This window comes from Rattus rattus, chromosome 16 (genome assembly GCF_011064425.1).
Source record: "Rattus rattus isolate New Zealand chromosome 16, Rrattus_CSIRO_v1, whole genome shotgun sequence".
NCBI lineage: Eukaryota > Metazoa > Chordata > Mammalia > Rodentia > Muridae > Rattus > Rattus rattus.
In genome coordinates, this window is record NC_046169.1 from 25,193,688 (window position 1) to 25,216,644 (window position 22,957).

General features: G+C 47.7%; 1 protein-coding gene across 1 annotated transcript in view; it reads left to right on the forward strand.

The window, feature by feature from the left end:
* Rimbp2 (RIMS binding protein 2) overlaps window positions 1-18,536 on the forward strand; it is a 105,830-nt gene extending 87,294 nt beyond the window's left edge. The window contains exons 16-21 of the mRNA XM_032887187.1: window positions 3,762-3,946; window positions 4,531-4,699; window positions 6,153-6,256; window positions 7,662-7,733; window positions 16,192-16,326; window positions 16,796-18,536. Coding sequence (XP_032743078.1) covers window positions 3,762-3,946; window positions 4,531-4,699; window positions 6,153-6,256; window positions 7,662-7,733; window positions 16,192-16,326; window positions 16,796-16,822 — 692 coding nt within the window. The 3' untranslated portion in view covers window positions 16,823-18,536. The remainder of the gene's footprint in view (window positions 1-3,761; window positions 3,947-4,530; window positions 4,700-6,152; window positions 6,257-7,661; window positions 7,734-16,191; window positions 16,327-16,795) is intronic.
* Window positions 18,537-22,957: the final 4,421 nt, after the last annotated feature.

Here is a 22,957-nt window from a genome sequence, read left to right on the forward strand (position 1 = left end):
GTGGTTTGGGGAAACACAGCACAATCTCCATCCACAGAAAATGTTGAAAATGGAAAACTAGTTAGACCAATGGGCCCAAGGAACCTGGTGCACATTGTAGATGACATCAGACATTTAGCCTACTTCGGGTTGTAGGCTTACAAAACATACTTCATTTTGGGTTCTTAAATGCTCCAGGCTCTCTTCTAACCCAAGGACCAGAGATTGGGTAGAGAGAAGGTTAATAGGAAAAGGGAGTTGGGGACCTGTTTAGTAGTAGTTCGTTGGGGTGAGTCCACTCTTCGCTGTCAATAGCAAACATCGAACACACATCAGTAGCAGCAGCACCATCCAGCAGAAACAGCAAGGCTCCAGCGAATCTGCATGAGTCAGCAGAAGGTTCCAGAATCAGCTGGAATGCCATGAGAAGGTCTTTGATGTGTCTCTGTCTACGAAATGAAGACCAGCCAAGTCCAGCGAGGCATTGCGCTGCAAAGCGCCGGTCTTCCCAAGCGTCCGCTCCATCAAAAAATCACGTGCTCTCTCACGTGTCTGCTTCGGCAAAACATCCTCTCAGAAGACGGCTTTCAGAAAAACATCACGTGACACGAGCGAGTTTCCTAAGAAACAAGAAATTCCCACTTCATCAGGTGCATAAGCTGTTCGTGAGCGAAGGCATCCCTGTGTGCCTCGGATGATTTAACTGGCATTTTCCAGGAGGAGTTGACCGCGGGCCTCCATTCCTAGATCCAGACTCCACTGTTGACCACAGAGGTCTTGCTGTCCACAGCGAAGCCACGTAATACAACCCCAAGAAGCACGGAGAACTCACAGACAGCAAATGTTCATCAAAGACACATTCAGAAGTTGCCATCCCTGGGCTGATTCTACAGCTGAAACTTAGCCAACTAGTCCTATGACGGGACTGAGTTCCTCTTGTAAACTCCGATAGATCCAAAGTGGGGCCTCACAGCTGCCCACGGGTTCCACCCCAGATTCCACACATCCTGTAAGAGTGACTGTTGGAGTTCTTAGGGCACTTCCTGCCAACACCACAGTGAAAAGCAATCAACAGGCTGTAGGTAATTGGGTTCCATGGTCAAGTTAAAGGTCCACAGAAGACAAGAATGGATCACGAAGCAACAGATTGCCTACGGCGTGTGGTTTCAATAACATCCCTGCCAATGTTTAAAAAAAAAAAAATCAGCCTTTCATGTTGCTAAAGGACATTTGGACATTTTTAAAAATTTTATGGTTTTAGGGTTACTGAATATTATTTAGAGACACACACATACCATGTTTTTAATTAAGATTGGTCTTTATGACTATTATTAGTGTTTTTGCATGTACGTGTGTGCTCCTTATGCATGCAGTACCTGACGAGGCCAGAAGAGGGCGACAGATCCCATGGAACAGGAGCTAATACAAATTGTGAGCCTCCATGTGGGGGCTGGAAACTGAGCCCAGGTCCTCCACAAGGGCATCCAGTGCTCTTAACCTCTGAGTCATTTCCCCAGCCTTCAAAGTATGTTTATGACACATGAATGAGAAAGGGATGAATTTCAGGACAAGAAGTCATTGGTTTGAGTGGTTGGTACCCTAAGGTACAGATAGCATTACAGAAATAAAGATGAGGGAGTTAGTACAGAGCCAGAGTTTCTCATTTTGCCTTATTTTAAAATCTGGAATAGTTTACTACTCTCCCTTAGATCTTCTGACACAGGACAGGTAAAAACTAGGTCTGAGAAAAGGTCGTCAGATCAAGTGTGATGGCCACTCTGTAGTACAGGTGTGATTCTTTAAATCACTACTATTTGGTGAGTGAAAGAAGTCACCTCTTTGGTGTTCTCTGTCCACCTATGTCACCCCCTGAGTCACATCTAGAGACAGTTGTCAGGCCAGTTGCTCTCCCAAGCTTCTCTCCCTCCTGACAGTTTCAGTTTCTGACCAACTGGCCACAGCCTATATTGTGGCAATTTTCAAACTGCAGGTCTCAGCCCCTCTGGGGTTTGAGCAACCCTTTCATAGGAGTCAAGAATAGATAGATAGATAGATAGATAGATAGATAGATAGATAGCCTGTATATCAGATAATTACATTATGATTCATAACAGTAACAAAATGACTGCTATGAAGTAGCAGTGGAAATAATTTTATGGGTCACCACATGAGGAACTGAATTAAAGTGTCACCACAGCATCAGGAAGGTTGAGAACCGGTGCTCTGTCATCTCCCTCTCTGTGAAACGCATGCCCATATCTGTGTGTGTGCACGAGAGTACGCATGCATGCGTGTGTGTATGCGTGCGCATGGGTGTGTGTGTAATTGTCCTCTGTATTTGCAGGTTGCACATTCTCAGACTTGAGCAACTATAGATAGAAAATATCTGAAGGGCTGGAGAGATGGCTCAGTGGTTAAGAGCACTGGCTACTCTTCCAGAGGTCCTGAGTTCAAATCCCAGCAACCACATGGTGGCTCACAACCATCTGCAATGGGATCTGGTGCCCTCTTCTGGTGTGTCTGAGGACAGTGACAGTGTACTTATATACACAAAATAAATAAATCTTTAAAAAATTGTTATTAAAAAAATATATGAAGAGCACTTTCACTTGTACCAAAGATTTCATTCCTCAACTCCCGAAACTGTAGAACAGCTAAGCATCAACAATGTACCGGAAGTGCCCTGACACTGTTTAAAATGTCCAAGATGGAGTGGGGGTAGGGGATGGCTAGAGAGATGGCTCAGTAGTTAAAATTATACACACACACACACACATATATATACATATATGTATGTATGTATGTATATATATATATATATATATATATATATATATATATATCTTTCAGAGGAGGATTTTGAGATTTGAGTTTGGTCCTAGAAAACACATCAGGATACTCACAACCACCTATAACTCCAGCTTCCAGAGGACCCAGTGACTCCCACCTCCAAGGCACCTGCATCACATGCACAAATCTACACATAATTAGAAATAAATCTTTTTAAAAAAAAAAAAAAAAGGATTCAAGGTGGAAGCACGGTTCTATTTGCAATCTTATTTAAGGGACAGGGTTATTATGAAGTTTAGTGTTTGCATGAGGAAATCTGAAGCGATCGTCTTGCAGGTATGGCTAGATAACCACACACCTTGTGATATATCAAGTCACACACACACACATACACATGTACATTAGGATGCAAAAAATAATCACAATTAGATACGGAGAAAGCATTAATTTCCTTCCATGGAGGGTGTATCTGCTGCTGGTTAAACATTCAGAGCTTTGTCGGCCATGTTGAATTCTGAAGTGTGAGAATGGTAAATAACCTTGTAAGTTAGCCTTGTGTCCTGCTGAGGACCCAAGAGGCATCTCATGAGGGGTCCATCTGCACTCTGAGGGGACCAAACACCTATGCAAGGCCTCTTCCTTCTACGGCTTTCACTCACAATATAGCTTGGGTTAGCGTGCTGTTCTGAAGTAATCACCCGCTTCGATTATCCCATCTCTGGCGGATTTCTGGCCCCGTGCTGAGCCCAGAGGAAGAGGAATGCACAGGGCTGCCCATTTCTTTTTTCTTTTTTTTTTTTTTTTTTTTTCCTTCTTTTCGGGGCTGGGGCCCGAACCCAGGACCTTGCGGTTGCTAGGCAAGCGCTCTACCACTGAGCTAAATCCCCAACCCCGGGCTGCCCATTTCATAGATGCACTTCACGCGTGAGCTGTACCCGCGTTGTTCCACCAGGGTCACATGATCCCTGTGCTCTGTTCCCTGCCCGGTCCAGATGAATACACTGGGCGAGACCACCTTTCTCCGGACTTCTATGACGAATCAGAAACGGACCCCGGTGCTGAGGAGCTCCCAGCCCGCATCTTCGTTGCTCTGTTTGACTATGACCCGCTCACCATGTCCCCAAACCCGGATGCTGCCGAAGAGGAGCTGCCCTTCAAAGAAGGACAGATCATCAAGGTACTGATGGCTGTGGTGCCTGGGGACAGGGGACAGAGACTGGCAGTAGAGAGGGGTTGTGCAAACATGGGCAGTAGCAGACCTTTGGCCTCAAGGGCTGTAACATGACTGAGCATGTAGTACACACGCCACACCTAGGCATGCAGGAGTGTGCGCGTAGGTATGGGCACGTTCCAATAGGGCACACAGGCGAAGGCACTGCCCCTTTTCCTAGGTAAAGTTAAGTGTACTGCGCGTTCTGTGCTTAAGGCTTGCCAGCCCTGAGCCGGTGATTGAAACACAGAGGTTCAAGCATCTGACACCTAAACTTCAGGCTAGCACGCCAACAAAGGGGAGGGGAGAGAGAAGGGGAGGAGCCAGCAAAGGGGAGGGGAGAGAGAAGGGGAGGAGCCAGCAAAGGGGAGGGGAGAGAGAAGGGGAGGAGCCACGGTCATGGGTCCCGCTGGCCCGTGACCGATGCAGGTGAGGGGTGGGGCTTGAAAAGTATGTTCTCGGCTGTTTTTACTGGCACTCTGCTTCCGGTGGGGCTGACATGGGGCTGAGCGGAGCGATCGGATGCTCCGATTTCCCTCACGTGACTCCAGGTATATGGAGACAAAGACGCAGATGGCTTCTACCGTGGGGAGACCTGCGCCAGGCTCGGCCTCATTCCCTGTAACATGGTCTCGGAGATCCATGCGGATGATGAGGAGATGATGGACCAGCTGCTGAGACAAGGCTTCCTCCCTCTGAACACGCCTGTGGAGAAAATAGGTGAGCGTGGTCCCTCAGGCTCTGCTGCATGTGGACTTTGCAGGCCCCCAGAAGCCCAGGCTACCCAGCACCTCTGAGTGCCCAGTTCTTGGATACGCCATCCATTATTGGGTAAAAACGGACTCTGCAGTCCAGTACTACACTACAACTGTGTGCTTTAGGGACATTCACGAAACCCAGGTATTTGTGCACTGACTCGTTCTAGTTTGCTTTCTGTGCTGAAAAAACATTCCAGCTAAAAACAACTTGGCGAGGAAAGGGTTTATTCTACCTTCTGCTTCATCGTTGAGGGAAGCTGTGGCAGGACCTAAGGCACAGACCAGGGAGGATCACCGCTTACTGGATTGCTCAGCCCGCTTTCTTTACAACCTAGAGGCACCTGCTCAGGGGTGGCACCACCCACACAGGGCTGTCCCCACCCCTACATTAATCATCAATTTAAAAAAAAAAAAAGCCCTATAGCCTTGCTCACAGGCTAATCTGATGGAGGCAAATCCTGCAGATGGACATTCCCTCTCCCCAGTGTACAGTTACATTGATAAAAGGTCAGAGGTCTAACCTGAGAGGATGGGAAAACGCTAACAGTAAAACCAGTCAGTGCTGAAACATGACCTTTCCTCATGGGACCTGTCTTCTCTTCATTCAAGGGCTTTGGATTTGTAATTGGCACAGGTCTGGAAACTGGTTGATGTTCTGAGATTCCCTATTACCGTGATCCAACAGATCAAACGGAAACTGAGCAGGCTTATCTATTTTGTTCCAAGATACACCATGATAAATTAGCCTGTCTCCAAAGTCAGGCCATCGGAGGCATTGTTTTGCCTGTGCTGTCCATAATGCTAACTGTGCCTTGGATGATTCAATGCTGTGGCCTGGCCATGCTACTCTGGGTGTCTCAAAGAGATGCCACCCCAGCATGTGTGACCACTCACCAAAACTACTCCTGCAGCTCCTGTGCCCCTAGCAGGTGGCTCCGTCAGAGTCTTGTTCTCTAGCAATTATTCACAGCTTTAGAAGCTAGGGGAGGGGATCTTGTGAGTCCTGTAAACTTTGGAGTGTCCTAATCCTTGTAAGTTTCCTAGCTTCCTGAGTCTTAAGAGCCTCCACCTTCTTTCCAGGAGGCAAGGTTTCAATTCAAAGGATAGCCGTGGCTCTCTTCCAGAACCTCATGGCTCCTGCTAGGCTTTCCTAAGCCATAGCCACTTAATACCTCAGACTACCTGGACTTAGTTTGGGAGGAGGTCCCCTATCTGACAGAGACCCCATGGCATGGTGGACACAGGGAGAATGGCACTGTGAAAGTGAATAGTCTAAAAAAACACCCATGAACATTGGAGGCTGAGACAGTTGACCCAAGCTGGGGACGTTAGCAAGTGGTGCCCATACTTTTGGGTAGTGAGTAAGGGTTACCCCAACTCGGGGATTTTCATAACTAGTTCTTATGGTTTTGCAGAGAGAAGTAGAAGAAGCGGCCGGGGTCACTCTGTACCCACACGGAGAATGGTGGCCCTCTACGACTATGACCCTCGGGAAAGCTCCCCTAACGTGGACGTTGAGGTACCAGCCTGGAGTTCTTTCATGCTGACCCGGAACTACTACCAATGGCTTCCTGGCTAAGCTTTTATGGGTACCACACTTAGGCCATGAGCCTTTGAGTCCCGCTCCTCTCTGAGCACAGTAGAGAGGGAGAGCCAGTGACCAGCCACTCCACAGCAAACCCAGGTCCATGTTACCCATGGTCAGTCCAGGTCCAAGGATGGCGGCAGAGACCCCAGAAATCATTGATAAGTGAGCAACAGCCCTTTGTAGCCATACTCACCACTGTCCCACCCTCTCCCACACAGCTCGGGTGGTCATCCTGACATAGCACACCGTAGCACAGGTTACCACGGAGAGGACAGACAGGCCTTATTCCAGAGTATGGTCCACTTGCTCCATTGTGTTCCCATTCATCTATTAGGGTGTCTGGTTTCCAAACAGTGCCATGGAGCTGTACGCATAAAATACACCTGGCCTATGTGAAACTTGGTGATGATCACTGGGTGTGACTGAAGTGTTTGATGTCCCAAGGACAGTTATGGTAGCCAATCCCCCACGTCTCCCGGCAGAACTATTGGAAGAGCAACCTGTGACCCACGCTTATTGGGCATGGCAATGTAGAGTCCCTTTTAGCAGAGAGATAGAAGTTACCGTGACTGGCGATCCCTCACGTGTCTAGGAAAGATGAGAGGGAGGGCTGGTAATCTAGGACACCCTAAGGCACAAAGGCAGAACATGATCAGAAACAAGGACAAACCTCAGAAATATGGCCGTATTTCTGAGGTTTTTGCCTCCAGAGTCACCTCTCCTCAAACCAGATTGATCTGGATTCTCACACGCAGCTTGGCTGGGATGGGTGATTAGTGACACCTGCTGAACCGTATCTTCACGCTTAACGCTGAGAGACACAGCCACGCTCCTGGTTCTCTGCGGTCTGAAGGGCCTCAGGAGAGTTTGACTCCTGGACACCGGGGCTTGTGTTCAACATTCTCTGCTGTCCCCACCCTGGGATCTGCTGCTCAGCAGACATTTAACAGACGGATATTGAATTGATGGAGTTGGGAGGCTTTCTTGTGCAGAAGAGGGTGTTTGCCAATGGTCCTCCAGTGTTTCCCCATGTTCCAGGTGGTAGAGTTACTTGATTTTCTGGGCCTTACCAGGAGGTGGCTATGACCTTTGGTCTTTCTCTCAGGCTTTTTCAGCACAGACCCCGCCCCCAGCCCCTCTGCTTTAAACAAACATCCCCACCCCTCAGCTTTGAGCAACCCCCTCCCCTCCGTCCCCTCCGCTCTGCACCCTACAGCCCTGCATCTTGACACAGTCAAAAGACAGGTGACTTCCCCAAGGGTAGGAAGAGTCCAGGGCCTTGTACAACCCCTCCCATGTTGCAGTATGCTCTTAGCTCTGTCTTCCGTCTTCGCAGGCTGAACTTCCGTTTTGCACAGGAGACATTATTACTGTTTTTGGTGAAATCGATGAAGACGGATTTTATTACGTAAGTTTTTGAAACATCAAAAAAAAATGCTGTTCGTTTTGGGGGTTCCAATCCCTGGTTTGAGCGCTCCCTTAAATTAACACGTGAGCCGAATATGTCTCATTCCGAAGCATTTGCCTGCTTACTGCCTCCCCGAGATAAGTTCCCTTTTGTATTATAATATAGAAATCTGGGGGCCAAAGTGACACATGGATTATAAGTTCAAGGAAAGGCTGGGCTATGTGGCTAGATCCTGTTTCAAAAACAGAAAGGAGGCGCAGGGAAAGGGGGCGCACAGCAAAGGAAAAGGGGGAAGACTGAAGGAGGGAGGGAGGGAGAGAAGGAAGCCGCCATTACAGTCGGTCTTTTATCGCACTCTACTAATTATAGTATTTTTCTGTGTCTAACAAACTGTAGACAAGGCAAACACAAAATTGCCACCGTCCAAACATTTACAAAACAATTTAATTTTCTAGGCTATTTATGGCCTGGGTGGTGGGTTTTCTTTCACGGAGAAGAGGAAGTATAAACAAAACAAACAGGTGGACCAGCCCCGGTTTCACAGCCCCACCCCCGCCCCCACCCCCAGCCAGACACTAGAGTGTCTCATTCACTGCCTGTAGCAGCCATGGTGCCCTCATGGTGCCGCGCTCCTGTTCTGCAGCTGTCTAATGGTCTCTGGGACAAAAGCAAGGCCATATACAAGGTGGGGCTAATTCTGCTTCTGTAACTGGACATCTGCTGCATGCCCCCACCCCCACCCCCTTAGCCACTCTCTGGCTACTCCCCGTGGCCATCCCGCTATGGCCCTCTGAACATAACTGGGAGTCTTGCTTCTCTGTGGGACTGCGGATGGCCCCAGAGGCCCCCCTCCCGCAGCCTCAGGCATTCAGGGTTTCAGGGTTCTGACCCTCTCCTGAGCTGCTCAGATTTCACGGCAGGTTTGGGTGAGAGAGCCACACCCCCTTGTGGGTTTTAGTGGGAATGGCCCATCTCCGTACACCCAGTGACAAAGTCTTTCTCTAGGTCACCGTCTACTCTTTAGCTTTGAGTTTTGAGAGCAGTGTTGGTCTATGAGTTTGTATGACGTCCCAGGTCATCTTCTTTGGATGGTGACTACAAGGCTCTCATTCCAGTGATGGAAACAGTTACTCTTTATTCCTTCAATTTCGTGCCTCTTTGTCATTTTCCAACTTGTGGCTTTGTTTACTTTTTTCCTGAGTTAGAACGTTATAAAGATCATTTCTAAAAACCTGTTTGGGGGCTGGAGAGCTGGCTCAGAGCTTAACAGCCTTGCTTCTCTCTTTTTTTTTTATATTTCTTTTTTTTTTTTAAAGATTTATTCATTTATTATATATAAGTACATTGTAGCTGTCTTCAGATACACCAGAAGAGGGCATCAGATCTCTTTACAGATGGTTGTGAGCCACCATGTGGTTGCTGGGAATTGAACTCATGACCTCTGGAAGAGCAGTCGGGTGCTCTTAACCGCTGAGCCATCTCTCCAGCCCCCCAGCCTTGCTTCTCTTGCAGAGGAATCCCAGTTGGGTCTCAGCACCCATGCCCAGTGTCTCACAACTGCCTATAACCCCAGCTCCCTCTTCTGTCCTCCTCAATTGGCACTGCACACAAGACATACACAGACACATACACACACATGAACACACATACACATGCACACATACACACACACACACACATACACAGGCACACATTCACACATATACATGCACACATACACATGCACACACAGACACCTACACACATGCACACACATACACAGGCACACATACACACACATACACACATACACACACACACAGATGAAAATAAAAATATATTTTTTAAAGAAAGTTGCCTCATAGCGGAGACACTAAATTCCACTTGTATGGAGGATTACATGGACTGCGGTTCCTGACTCTGCTTTTTCGCATTCTATTTTTATATTTTATAATAGCTCTGGGGAAATAATTTTGTAGTGACCCTTGCCCCTGCTGCAAACTTGGAACTCTTGTTTAACAGAGAAAGCCTTTGTCATATTTAGGTTAGGCTCAGGGAAAACTAGGTCTGTGGGACAGGGAATACAATTCCTGTCATCTGGCAGAAGGTGCAGGTGTTTCTTATTCCGTTTAAATCATTCTTAAGAATTTATGGATCTCCTGTTGTTCTTCATCCCAGGCTTCGGTTTGCTTTTTAATTTTGAGACATGGTCTCCTATGCCCTTCAGGCTGGCTTTGAACTTGCCTCGACCTCCCAATGACTGGGTTACGGGCCTGTGCTTCTAGGTTTGGCTGCAGCTGATGGTCACTGGCTACACACAATGCACCTTGGGAATGTGTGTGTTCTCCGTGGAGTGACTGGGTTTGTAGCAGTTGTCATCAGCTGATTCTCTTGACTGCTCCAAATGCTGACTGGTTTGTCTCTATTAACAGTTGTCACCTCTGTCTTACTGTCATAACAATGCTGAATAACTCTCGTGGGGTAGCTGGCTGTGACTCGCCACAGATGTTAGTAGCACACTTCAGTAGCAGACCTACTTACGCAGGGTAGACGTCCATCTTCCTGATATAGAGATACTGATTTAGTTTACTAAATCCTTTTTAATCACTAACCCATTGACATGGAATATCTATGCACATACATGAATGTAGATGTGTGTGTGTGTGTGTGTGTGCGCGCACGCATGTCGGGAAGGCTACTGTAATTTTTGCATTTTAATTTGCATTTGGCCACTTTTCCACCAGTGCCGAGTTTCCTGTTGAAGCCCTGGGGTCTCTCACACTCTGTCCACTTCCTCTCCCATTCAAACACCTTCGTTTCTCTTGTCTTGTTGCTCTAGCTAAGACTTTCCACACCATACAGGCTGGAGTAATGGACCCCCTTGCCTTGATCCTGGTTTTGATGGGAATGCTTCCAGGTCTTTCCCATTTCGTATGCTGCTGGCTGTAGGTTTGTCGTGCATAGCTTTTGCTATGCTGAGACATCACGCTCCTTTTATTTCCAGTGTCTTCAGAACTTCCAACATGTAGCATGTTATTCTTTGTCAACTTTTTTTTTTTGCATCTATTGAGTTGACCATGTGATTTCTGCCCCTGACAATATCTACTCAATGTAACTTATGGTATGTATTAACATATATTGAGTAGTCCTTGCATCTCTGGAACAAACCCAACTTGGTCATGGTCAATGATCTTTGTTAACCCATTGACCATGGAATATAGACGTGCACATGTGTACGCATATACACATACATGCATATGTACTAAATGGGCTTGATTTTCTCATTTCTTCCTTACTATCTCCTCGTTGATGTGTGAGAATTTGTTGAGAATTTTAGCGTCTGTGTTCAGCAGGGAAACTGTTCTGGAATTTTCCTTTTTCTTTTCTTTTGTTTTTTTTAGAAATAGTTTTCTTTTTTTTTTAAATATTTATTTATTATATATGAGTACACTGTCAGTCTCTTCAGACACACCAGAAGAGGGCATCAGATCTCATTACAGAAGGTTGTGAGCCACCATGTGGTTGCTGGGATTTGAACTCCCTTTTTCTTAAATATTTGCCAGCTTAAATATTTGCCAGCTTCTGGCATCTCTGTCATACTAGCTCTGTGAAAAGAACTTGGTGATGGTCCTTTTCTATTTTCTGGAATATTCTGAGAGACACTGGTCTTACTCTTCTCTGAAGGTCTGGTAAGATTCACCACTGAGTCCACCTGGACCTGGACTTTTGTTTTTTTTTTAATGTTGGGAGATTTTAACCACTGTTTCAGTCTCACTGATTATTATGGATCCAATTAAATTGTTTATCTTGGTGGTTCATAATGTATTTAAAAATGTATCCATTTCTTTTAGATTTTCCAGCTTATTGGAATAGACAGTTCTTATGGTAATGACGACTTTCTGAAGGTCGGTGGGGTCTATTGTAATGGCTCCCTTTTCCTCTCTAATTTAGGTCTTCCCTCTCTTTCTGTTGGTTACTTAGGCTAAGGGTTTGTGAATCTTGTTTCTCTCTTGGAATCAACTCTCTGCTCATTCTCTGTATCTTTTTCCATTCCATTCACTGCTGCCCTGATCTGATTATTTCTCTCCATTTGCTGATTTGACACGTTCCTCCTCCTCTGGGGTTTTTAAGTTATCTTGTTAAGCTGTTTACTGAAGATCGAGTTTCTTGATGTAGGCGGAACTGTATCTGTAAGCTTCCCTACTAGGGCTGTCTTTGTTGTGTCCCAGAGGTGCTGGTACGGTATGCTCTCATTTGATCACAGGAATGTGATGATTTCCATGGTGATTTCCTCATTCCTCTTTCAGTTGTGTGTTGTTTAATCTCTGAGAGTTTGTGTATGCTCGAGGCTTTATCTGCTGTCCATCCGTAGTCTTATTCCACTGTGATCAGAGAAGACGCAAGGGACTGGTTCCCTGTTTCTGTTGAGACTTGCTGTGTGTAATATATAATATTTTAAAGAAAGTTCTATGGGCTTCTGAGGACAATACAGATTCTATGTTGGTTGGATGGAATGTTCTGTAGGGGTCCATTAAATCCATTTAGTCTGTGATGCCATTTAAATTCAGTCTGCTTTGGTGTCAGGATGACCTGTCCACGCTATTCTTGTGCTGGGTTATTCTGGGACATCCTGGTGACATTTGTTTGTGGAACTGGATGTTCCTGTGTTTGGACATGTGTTCAGCATGGGGGCGCCCTCGTGAGGGATTGCTCCCCTCATCAATACCAAGTCGCCTTCGATATCTTTTCTTGTACCTTTGGTTTGATATCTGTTTTGTCAGATGTTGGACCACCCTTTTCACCTTCCACCCTAAGGTAGTGTTGGCATTTTTTGGAGAGGTGCGGTTTTGGGTTTTGTTTTTTTTTTTTTTTTTTTTTTTTAGCAACAAATAGATGTGTTCTTGTCAAGCTTTTTTTTTTTTTTTTTTAATCCTGTCTATTAACTTGTGTGTTCTTGTTGTTACCATTAGAATTCAGAGTTCTTGAAAGTTGTCTGTTTATTCCACCATCTTGTTGCTTATTGTGGCACTTGGGTTTTCTCTCCTTAGTATTAACGTAGTGTGGTTTGTTTTTCCTCAGAGTCTTGGGGTGGGTTTGGTTTTCTCTTCAGACTGAAGGATTCCTTTGGATATTATCCATAGGGTTGGCCTGGTGGTCACGAATTCCTTCAGTCTTTTACTCTTTAATTATAGGAGTGCGGGCTGGCAGAGCTGTCTCTAAGAACCTGAAATGCATTTTCTAAGCCATCCTGATTTTAAAAGTGTCACCAGGCAAGTCTGTTGTGCCGAGGAGCCTGCCCTTATCACCTGGTCTTCTCTTGCTACTTTTACTACCCCTTTCTTTGTTCTGTGTGTTTACTGTTTTGATAAAACCTGGGGGAGGGGGGGCGGTTCTTCGCTGGTCTGTCTGTGTGGTCTGGATGGGCCTGTCTCCCTGACCGGAGAACTGTTCATCAGTCTTGAACGAGTTTTCCGGCTTTCGAACCGAATTCTCTTCGTGCTGTACCTATAAACCTGTAGATTTAGTCTAGTGTCGCCTGTGTCTTTGAAGTAGGCAGTGTAGTTCTGTGGTTTGTCATCGGCCTTGCTGGATCACCTCATTTTTGTCACCTCGTCCTCAGGCTCAGATATTGTGCCCTCTCCTTAGTCTATTCTGTCACTGAGTTCTCCACAGAGGTTTTACAGTTGTCTATATTTTTCTCATTTCCAGTACTTCAGACCGAGTTTTCCTCAGTATTTCTCTCGGATTCCTTTCATATCATACCCCCCTCCTCCTTTCTTCAGCTCTGTCTGTCTTGAACATCCTTATGACTGTTACATTGAGTTCTGTGTCACTTAACTCCATCTCACTAGATGCTGTTGCTTCACGATTAGTCATTTGGAGGGCATCTGTGTCTTATATCACTGTGATGGGATGTATGCGTCTGATATTTTGTTGCTCAGTTCTTTAAAAATGGCTATTTTCTTTCAGTTGATATCTTTTCAACATTCAACTCAACGTGGAGTGTGTCGTTCACAAAATAACCCTTCCATCCAGGAAGTGACCTGTGCACCATTCCCTAGGTGGCATAGGAACTACAAGAGCAACCATGGCTGTGGGCATTGCTACTCCACAGCTGACAGGCTCTCCATGGAATAACAGGGACCCTAAGACTTCAGTAACCCTGGGCAGACAACCAAGGATGGTGTGGAGGGCACATGGTTCCTTTAATGAGGTTAGGAATGGGCGGGAAGGAAAAGGGTTAACTGTTAAATTGACTTTGAAAATGAGATGGGTAAAGGATTGAGGAGGTGGCATTGGCATATTGTTGGGGTCCCCAGATTTTAGCGAGTATTAAATCTATGGAAGGTTCTATTTAAGAAGTAAAAGGAAAGGGGTTGGGGATTTGGCTCAGCGGTAGAGCGCTTGCCTAGCAAGAGCAAGGCCCGGGGTTCGGACCCCAGCTCAAAAAAAAAAAAAAAAAACAAAAAAAAAAAAAAAACAAAGAAGTAAAAGGAAAAAGAAAAAAAATGTAGGAAGGGGAACATCTGAGATATGACTGAGGAGTGAGTATGCTTTCATAGTAAACCAGGTAGGGGATCTGAAAACCTTCAAATATGAGCACCGCACACGCAAAAGCCACACATGTGCGTTTGCAAGGGTAGACGTAACAGAGCACTTACAGTTTGACCTCCCGGCACAGTTATGCTGAAAGGTGACGGTCTTAGCTCTCCCATGCTCTAGCAGGATCCCCGTGTTGCTGTGTGCAGGAGGGAGCAGTGGGAGCCATCGTTCCCTGCAGCCTCAGGTGGGGCGGGGATGTCTTTTCTTGGTGGTTCTCTTTGGACCTTTGCACACACCGAGACCTCTTCTGTCCCTGTCCGTTGGGTGCATCGAAGCAGCCGCTCTTCTCTCAGCACTTGGTGCCGCTCTGTCCAGGGAAGCCTGATTGGCAGGCGGTCTAGTGCACGGAGGGCTTCCAGCTGAGCTCTGCTTCCCTGCGGGGATCTCCCCTGGCTTAGAAAACTCAACAGACTTTACAACCGAGCACACGGAGGACTAGCTTTCTTCTCCCGCCGGGTTTTGGTGGTGAGACTTCCGGCCTAGCGGCTTACCCAGAAATCCTTGGGGGATGGGGGGGAATCATGGTTTTACAGTACTGGGTTCAGTTTGCCATGCTGTGGATGTGTCGGGATGGGGCTTTCCTCTGAAGTCTGACTATTCCATGGCACGCGTGTTGCCTTTTGGTGATCGAGCTGTGGGCACTGTTTGCCTTCTGACTGGCAGACGATGCAGGCATAAACATTGTTTGCATGCGCGGCTCCGAGATCTGGCTCTCCAGTTTGGGGGTACGTGTGGATCACATCGTAGCTCTGTCAAGTTTCTGGGGGACCTACCTGCCACACTGTAGCTGCTCCACAGGATCGCCATCAGCTCCACATAGATGGGGGTCCGGTTTCTCTCCACATCTTCACCAATATGCATTTTCTGGTTTGGGAAGGCTCCGGAGTGGGACGTTCCTGACCGAATTCATCTGGATAGTGTAAGATTCATGGATTCCTTTTTTTACTGGTGGGAGATGGTAAGGGCATGTGGAACTTAATGGAACTGTTCTCTCCTTCCACCAAGTGGGTTCCAGGGGTTGAACTCTAGTGTCTTTCAACCAGAATGGCAGCGCCTTCTCTGGTGGTCCGCCCTGTGACCAGTGTTGCTGTGATCTGCGCCCCCCCCCCAATTTGGGGGGGCATTTGTCTATTTATTTGAAGAAGTGTCCATTTTTAAATGTCTTGTTGCTTGGCTGTTGTTCTTTACATATTGTGGTTAGTAATGCCTAACAGAAAGACCTCCGAGAACTACCTATCCTTCCCTTGAGTCCATTGCTATGCATTTGGTTGTGTACTGTATGTGTTTTAGTTGAGGAGATAAGCTGACCGTCAGTGAAGAAACCCCATGTCACCGCTGTCACAAGCTAGAATAGCATTCTGTCTTATACCTCAGACATTTTTTACTTCGATGCAGGGTCTCACCAAGTTGCCAAGGCTGGCCTTAAACTCCCTTGATAGCACAAACTGGCTCAATAAAATATAGATATCAGGCAAGTGCTTCACCTCACTCCAGCCCTAGAGAATCAAGGCGTTAGATCTACTTCCCTGTACAGGACTCAGATTGCCACTTCCGTGCTTCCGAGGGTTGTAAGTTCGAGGCTGTCCTGGGCAACCTTCCTGTTTCAACATAAGTTAAAAGAGGGGTTGGGCATGGGACTCGCAGTAGAACACTTGCCGGGCATGCGCAAAGCCCTGGGCTTGGGCCTGACTGGGCTTGCTCTTCTAATCCAGGCCCCTCGGGAGTGTTTATCCAGCATTTCTCCATGGCCTGACACTTCTGGCCAGAATCAACTGCTCAACATCTGTCCTCTTAAGCAGGGCGTCCATGTGGGAGAAATAGGCTCTGAAGAGAGAAGTGACTCCCTTGACCCTTCCCCCACACCCTGTGATTACAGGGAGAGCTGAATGGGCAGAAAGGCCTCGTGCCTTCCAATTTCCTGGAAGAAGTGCCTGATGACGTGGAGGTCCACCTTTCTGATGCTCCGCCCCACTACTCCCACGACCCGCCCATGCGCACCAAGGCCAAAAGGGTAAGCCAGCCCCCTTAGCTCGCCTGCCTCCCCTCTCCCCTCTCTGCGATCTGGCGCAATCTTTGCATTGCTGCTTTCATGACTTGGGCCCCACCAGCATCTGCCCTCATTTTTTTCCCCTCTGTCCTTCTTTGGACATTGTGCCCGCCAATGCTTAACTCCAACTTACAAGTTGGTGTTCCACAGAAGGACCCTTTGGTTTCAGTCAGTCTGCCTGACCCCAGGGTCTTCCCCTGGCTTCCACAATAGGTGCACAGTTGAGTTGACAGAGAGCGAGGTTCAGGGAGCCAGATGCCACTGGCCTCCCACTTAGGGTTCTAGACGGCAGGGTTTACGTAGCATAGCACGCCTGCCTGAGACTGCATTCTCTCCGAGTGTCTCATCTTTACGTTTCGCCATCACTGCGAGTTCTTATCTGTTGTATTTTACGCATATGTTTTTATCTCTTCGCTCATCTGCTTGGACATAGAAGAAGAGTGTTCATTTCACACCCTAATCAGGCATGTAGCCTTCACGTAAGTCAGCAACCGAAGACACCTTAGAGAGATACCGACTTAAGCTACCCTAAGCGGACAGCACGGTAGTCTTAAGACTTCAATGTGGGCTTAAAGAAAAGAGAGAAAAAAATATGTCTCAAAAAAAAAAAAAAAACAAACCCATTGGACCTAAAGTATTAGGCTATCTCACCTGGTCTCAGCTGCCAGGCAACCGGATTCATAGTGAAACGAATCATCTCGAACAATTTTTTTTTTTATAAATATGTCCATTGAGAATATGGGAAAGGCCAACCTTGGGAACATATTTCTTAAAGCTGTTTGTTTACACAAGAGTGCGCCAGCGTGTACTCACAAGGAGAGCTGCCTATTGCATTGTGAGCTGCCCTCGGTAAAAAGCACAACCGGACCCATGTGTTTACGGTAGCAGATTTGACTCCTGAGAGCCGAGACAAAACTTTAATCCCAGATCATGCCCTGAGGGGTGGCCTTGGCTCTGGGCATGCCAAAGCTGGCCGGAACACCCAGCTGCAGCCCCTTGGCCTTAGGAGCAAGAAGGTGTTCCCTCTCCTCAAAGCACAATCGTTCAGAGCTCATGGAGGTGCGGGCGAGGTGCTGGCATTACTAATGCAATACTGTCTCCGGACGTGGCAGCTCCCATGACGTCATAGCTGGCCCCATGGTATCTTCAGGTGTGCTTTGGGTGCGCCCTAGGTGTTCTCCATTAGAGTTAGACCTTGATTTTAAATCCAAGCAAGCTTGGGGGCCCCTTGCCTTGTATGGTATGGTACGCTCACCGAGTGCCTGGGTCTCGCTTTGCCAACTCTTGCTCTGGGGACATTAGTGAACCAGAGGCCTGGCGATTACTAGCCTCGCTCAGGCGTATGCCGAGCTGCAGATTGAAGTAAAATTGGCACTCAGTGTTTCGGAATCAAATCCCACCCCTTCGAAGCACTGTTGGTCGGCCACCTAAAGTCTCTCAAAGCCCACCATCTCTCTGTGCTGGGGAAAAGATGTACTCCTCTATTGGGGATGGCGAGAGTCTTCAAGAAGGGCCTTTGAGCTTCCTTAGATTACAATTAAGGTTCATTTCAGTTTTTTTTCTTTCAAACAGTGTGCCATCCCCCAAAGTTTCTGTAGGACTAACTAACCCAAGGGCTCACTCCCCACGGCAAGGTCTTATCTACTCCATCTAGTTCACGATCCATCCAAATTCCCACGGAGAGCTTTTTTTCCTTTACAATGATTGATGGGTATCTCGGCCACTTTACCTATCCATCTGATTGACAATAACCTCCCCTGCTTTTAGTCTGAATTTTCAGAGTAAATTATGACCTGGCTTTCTTTGCCAAAGCGATGGCCACCCCGCCTCCCAAGACAAAGACCGCGAAAGCCCATGGAGGGCCAGCCCCTCTCTCTCTCAGAGGGGCCTTGGGAGCGGGCGTGTGTTTCTCATGGCATACTTTAAAAATTGAAAGAAGAAACGAACCACCACCCACCCTTTCCCCTGGCTGGCGGGAGACGGGGCAGTGTTACCGAGTGAATTGTTGTTGGCGCTGACTCTCAATAAAACTGTCGCAATGTACCTACTAGGTTCCTCCCGAGGGTTCAGGGACAGCAAGGAGAGCTCCATCCCCCACAGCCCATCTCCATTCGGGGTCACCTACGTCATCTATGGGTTCTGGTAGTCCTGGGAGAGGCAGGGAAATGTCCTCGAAAAAGAAAAAAGGGCTGCTCTCCAGAGGCAAGAAACTGCTGCAGAGGCTGGCTGCAGTGAAGTGACCCCCCTGAGCCTCCGGACACTTCCAAATCCATGTCACTCGCTTTAATTCCAAACGAGGACTCCCAAAACCCAACCTTGACCCCACCCCACCGCAGCAGTAGAGAGCTACACTCTTACACTACCATTCACATGACACCACCGGAGAGATCAGGGAAGGGGCTGCACCACGGTCCCCTCCCTCTCTGCTCCCAAGGTTCTGTCCAAGGTCTGGGGAGGGGGAGGGGGAAGGGCAGCTGGCTGAGCAGCAGGGGTGGGGGAGGGCTCTCTGCAGCCGCCTCCCCCCCCACCTGCAGTTCCAGCCTGCAGACACTAGAGGGCAGGCAGCCCCAGCAGGACTTCTGACCTCCCCCCACTTCTCAAGCGGCTTGCCTCATCACACATTACTATCATTTCCACTTGGCTCTTGAGATTCCTAGTTTAACTCGCCTTGATGTCTGGCCTTATAAACTGCACAGTGGTTTGTACTGTCAAATAAAAACACCGTGTATACTTCGCATGTGTTGTGCATTCCTGGTCTTCAACCTCACTGACAGTGGCTTCACCTCACAGTAGGCCCAGGCCCTACACTTTCAGCTGCCTGTCTTGGGTCTTTCAAAGCAAGCCAGCAACACACAGGACATGTTTACTAAACCCACTACCCAAGAGAGGGGAGTAGGGGGAGAAACCGGGCAGCATGCATGTCTTTTAGTCAGCCAGGGAGCTGACCAATCAATCTTTGCGTTTAGTGTCCTATCCTGTGGCTTTTAGCTTTCTGTTCCTTTCATTATTTGTTGAAATGCCTTGCCCCGAGATACCATCAAAGCCACCACACATAGCAAAGCCACCACACGCTTCATTAGCCAAACCAGAGGAGCCTAAATTGAAATCTCTCAGACACCCTACACCCATCTTTATCATTCGCTTTGAACAGCAGGCCTCCCCAAAATGCTGGCTGACGTACGGTCACGACTTTGTAATTCCTGTCCACTGTAAAACTGTTTTTACTCTTTATACATACTTTTTGGACTGCCTTTCTTTTTGTAATTTCTGGAAGGTTTGTAAATGAATGACGAAGCTTTTCCCCATTGTGTCTTCAAAAACTATATTGTAAATTGTAATATAATTGTATGTGGTAGATTGGATTAAAAGGCCGTTCCTCGGTGTGTGAAGTGCTGTGCGGATGTGTGCATGTGTACAGTTAGGGTGACATATTTTCTAGAAATAAACTTTGTTATTTTGTACAATGCCATGCCTTTTTGTATCTTTCTTTTAAATACTCTTATCATGGGGGTGGGGGAGGGGTGGATTTCCTTTCTGCTACGTGTCCATAAAGAACTCTATGGGCTCGAGATTTCTGGGACCAATGAAATTATGATCTCGAGCCATGTTCTAGGAGTCATTTATATGACCCTCCTGGTGGCAGTCTTCCTGGCAAAACAGACAGCAACAATCAGCATGGGGTCTGTGTGTTACCGGAGACACACAGACCCCAAGGATCTGTTGACCATGTGGATTCCCACAAAACCTCTTAGCAGCACCCCGGCACCTTTTCCAGGGATCTTAAGAAAGAACCATGCAGGCTCAACACAAGCTAAATCCAGCTTGACTTACCAGAAAGACAGAGATCTCCCCCTGCAGGTTCAGCTCCACTGGCCACATTTTTTCCTGGCATGTGGTGAGGTGCAAGAGCATAGTAGAGAGAGGCTGCTCTCCTCGCTGTGGCCAGAAAGCAGAAAGCACAAAGGACCAGGGACAGATACCCCCCCACACACACACACACACAAAGCCACGTTCCCACTGAGCCGCTATTTCCAGCCAGGCCCAGCTCCTAAGAACCTGTTCAGCTCATGAACCCACCCAGTAGATGAACCGATGAAGCCACCACCCCCATCCCAGCATCAGGTTACTTCCCAAGCGCTCCTCAAATGGCAGCCAAGCCCTGAGCACACCAGCCTTTGGGGGGGGGGGGACAGTCTTAGGTTGAACCCTTAACAGAAAACTGCTCTAAGAGTTAAGACCAGCCTGTGAATGGCAGGATGAACATAACAGTTGAAATGCATCACTTCTGGGGCGGATGCACACCAACGTAGCTAAAGCCAGGGCCACGATGTTATCCATGTAGAACTTATGCATTTGCCTAGCACAGGTAAACAGAATTCTCACAAGGGGGGTCACTAGGTCACAAGATCACTAGGAAAAATGTTTCTCTGTATTGGTGATTCTTCTTGCTGCTCTAAAGGGAGGGTTCGTTCTGGCCCCAGACTGGGGGTGGCATCCGGTGTGAGGCAGCTGGCTACACTGCACTGCACCCGGCTGGGCAGAGAGACACAATCCAATGCTGTTCCTCACTTGCTTTTCTTCCTCAGTTACATCTCTCCTGACACCATCACAGGCAGGTCCAGGGGATCCATGGAGAGTCTAAGGCCCTTTCGGTCCACAAGGAGGAGGAACCATTCTGCTTTTGATAACATTTATAATGCCCTTCCCCCAACAAATAAACTACAGTCATAAAGTGATTTAAAAAAAAGCTAGATTGAACCCCACCCAACCTCTAACTTAAAGGTAACTATGAGGGGGCTGGAGAGATGGCTCAGCGGTTAATAAGAGCACTCACTGCTCTTCCAGGGGTCCTGAGTTCAAATCCCAGCAACCACATGGTGGCTCACAACCATCTGTAATGGGATCTGATGCCCTCTTCTGGTGTGTCTGAAGAGAGTTACAGTGTACTTATACATAATAAATCTTTTTTTTAAAAAAAAAAGGTAACTATGAATTTCTCACAATCAAGGCTCTTCTCTGCCTAGAAGGAAGGGGCTTCCACCATACCCTCACTGGGCTGAAACTCCAAAGGTGTATCCTTTTTGGAGATGCCATACAGAGATATTGCCTTTCCTACAGCTTCATCAAAAATGATCAATAACGAGTTCATAACATACGGACAGCAGGTATGCTACCACATCACTAGTTGAAGGAACGCAAATACAGACCCCCACCCCCTGGCTTAGAGTCACTTGGGCCTAAACCGGACAATGTGCTTTACAGACAAGGACGGAGGCTCCGTACCTGACCAGTGTGCGTGCCCTCTAAATGAACTGTTTCCAGAAGTCCCACTTGGGAAAGAAGAGATGTGCTCAAGACACAGTCTTGGGAGAAGGGGTGGTCCTGTCCCAAGGGCTAGGGGCCATGGCGTTGGAGGATCACCATCCATGCCAGCCCCCCCACCTCCTGTCTCAACCCTGAGAGCTCAGCTCTCCTTGGCCATTCACAATAGCTGAGGTCTTTGATTCCAGCCTGGCTATTCACCAACACACCACAGCCCACTCTCCCAAACTACCCGGGAAGTGAATGGAATAAAGGGTGACCTGTCCCCTCCTTTGCTCGGACACCTCCTTCTGGATCCCTCTGCAGCTCAGGGACTAAAACAACACAGTTCATTTTCCACCTTGCAGAGCTGGGCGTCAGTCTAGACACACAAGGGTGACTTTTATATTCCTATTAGCATCCCCTGTCCCTGTTCCATGTCCCCTTGGCCCAGGATGCAAAGCCTTATCTTGTATATCCCAGAGCTTGAGATTTGCTCCTTTTCAGATAGTGTGCTGGGCCTATAACCCTTCAATCCTAGGATGAACTGAGAGAGGCCCAGACAAGCAGGCAGCAGCTGCCCTCTAGGGAAGACGTGACAATCATGCCTCCTGCTTGTGTGATCCTCTGATGAGCTCTACACGTTCCTCATCCTGGAAGTAGACCACATTCCCTGAGCATAACTCCTTAGCTGTGCAAACCTCTTGCTCTCTTAGAGCAGAAGCCTTACTTCCAGATCCTGGGGGTGGCTTTCAGTCACTCATCTCTCTCCCTTCCAGGGTGGCCATGCTGAGTAATTGTCCCCTTTGTGGTTTTCACTGTGACTTGTCTGTCCCTTGGCTTTTGGAGGATGGAAGACTGAGCTCACCTTGTCAGGGCTACCAAGGTCTAGTTTCTGACCCCCACAACTGTGACGACAGAAGGGTGGGTGATCTTAGGTTAACACACAGAAACCACTCTGGGATCCAAGTGGTTCCACCATGGATCGGAGGCAGGGTGGCCTTGTCTGGGTGGCTCTGCTACCCTGGGAGTTTGGGCCCCAGGGAAACCTCCAGGTTGGCTCTCCCACCCGACTGAAGAAGAGTTCTCTTCAGGTGAGGCTGACTACCTTGTACCTCATGTGACAAGTCCACATACAGCAAAGGCAAGATAGGCTACACCCTACACTTGGCCAGTCAGCACCTGACCTTATCTCTGGACAAATGAGCTATGCCTGTTCCTCCAAGTCTGAATTCCTAGAAAAACCCAGAGCCCAGGGCTTGTGTCATAGCCAGTGGCCAAGGGATGCCCAGCA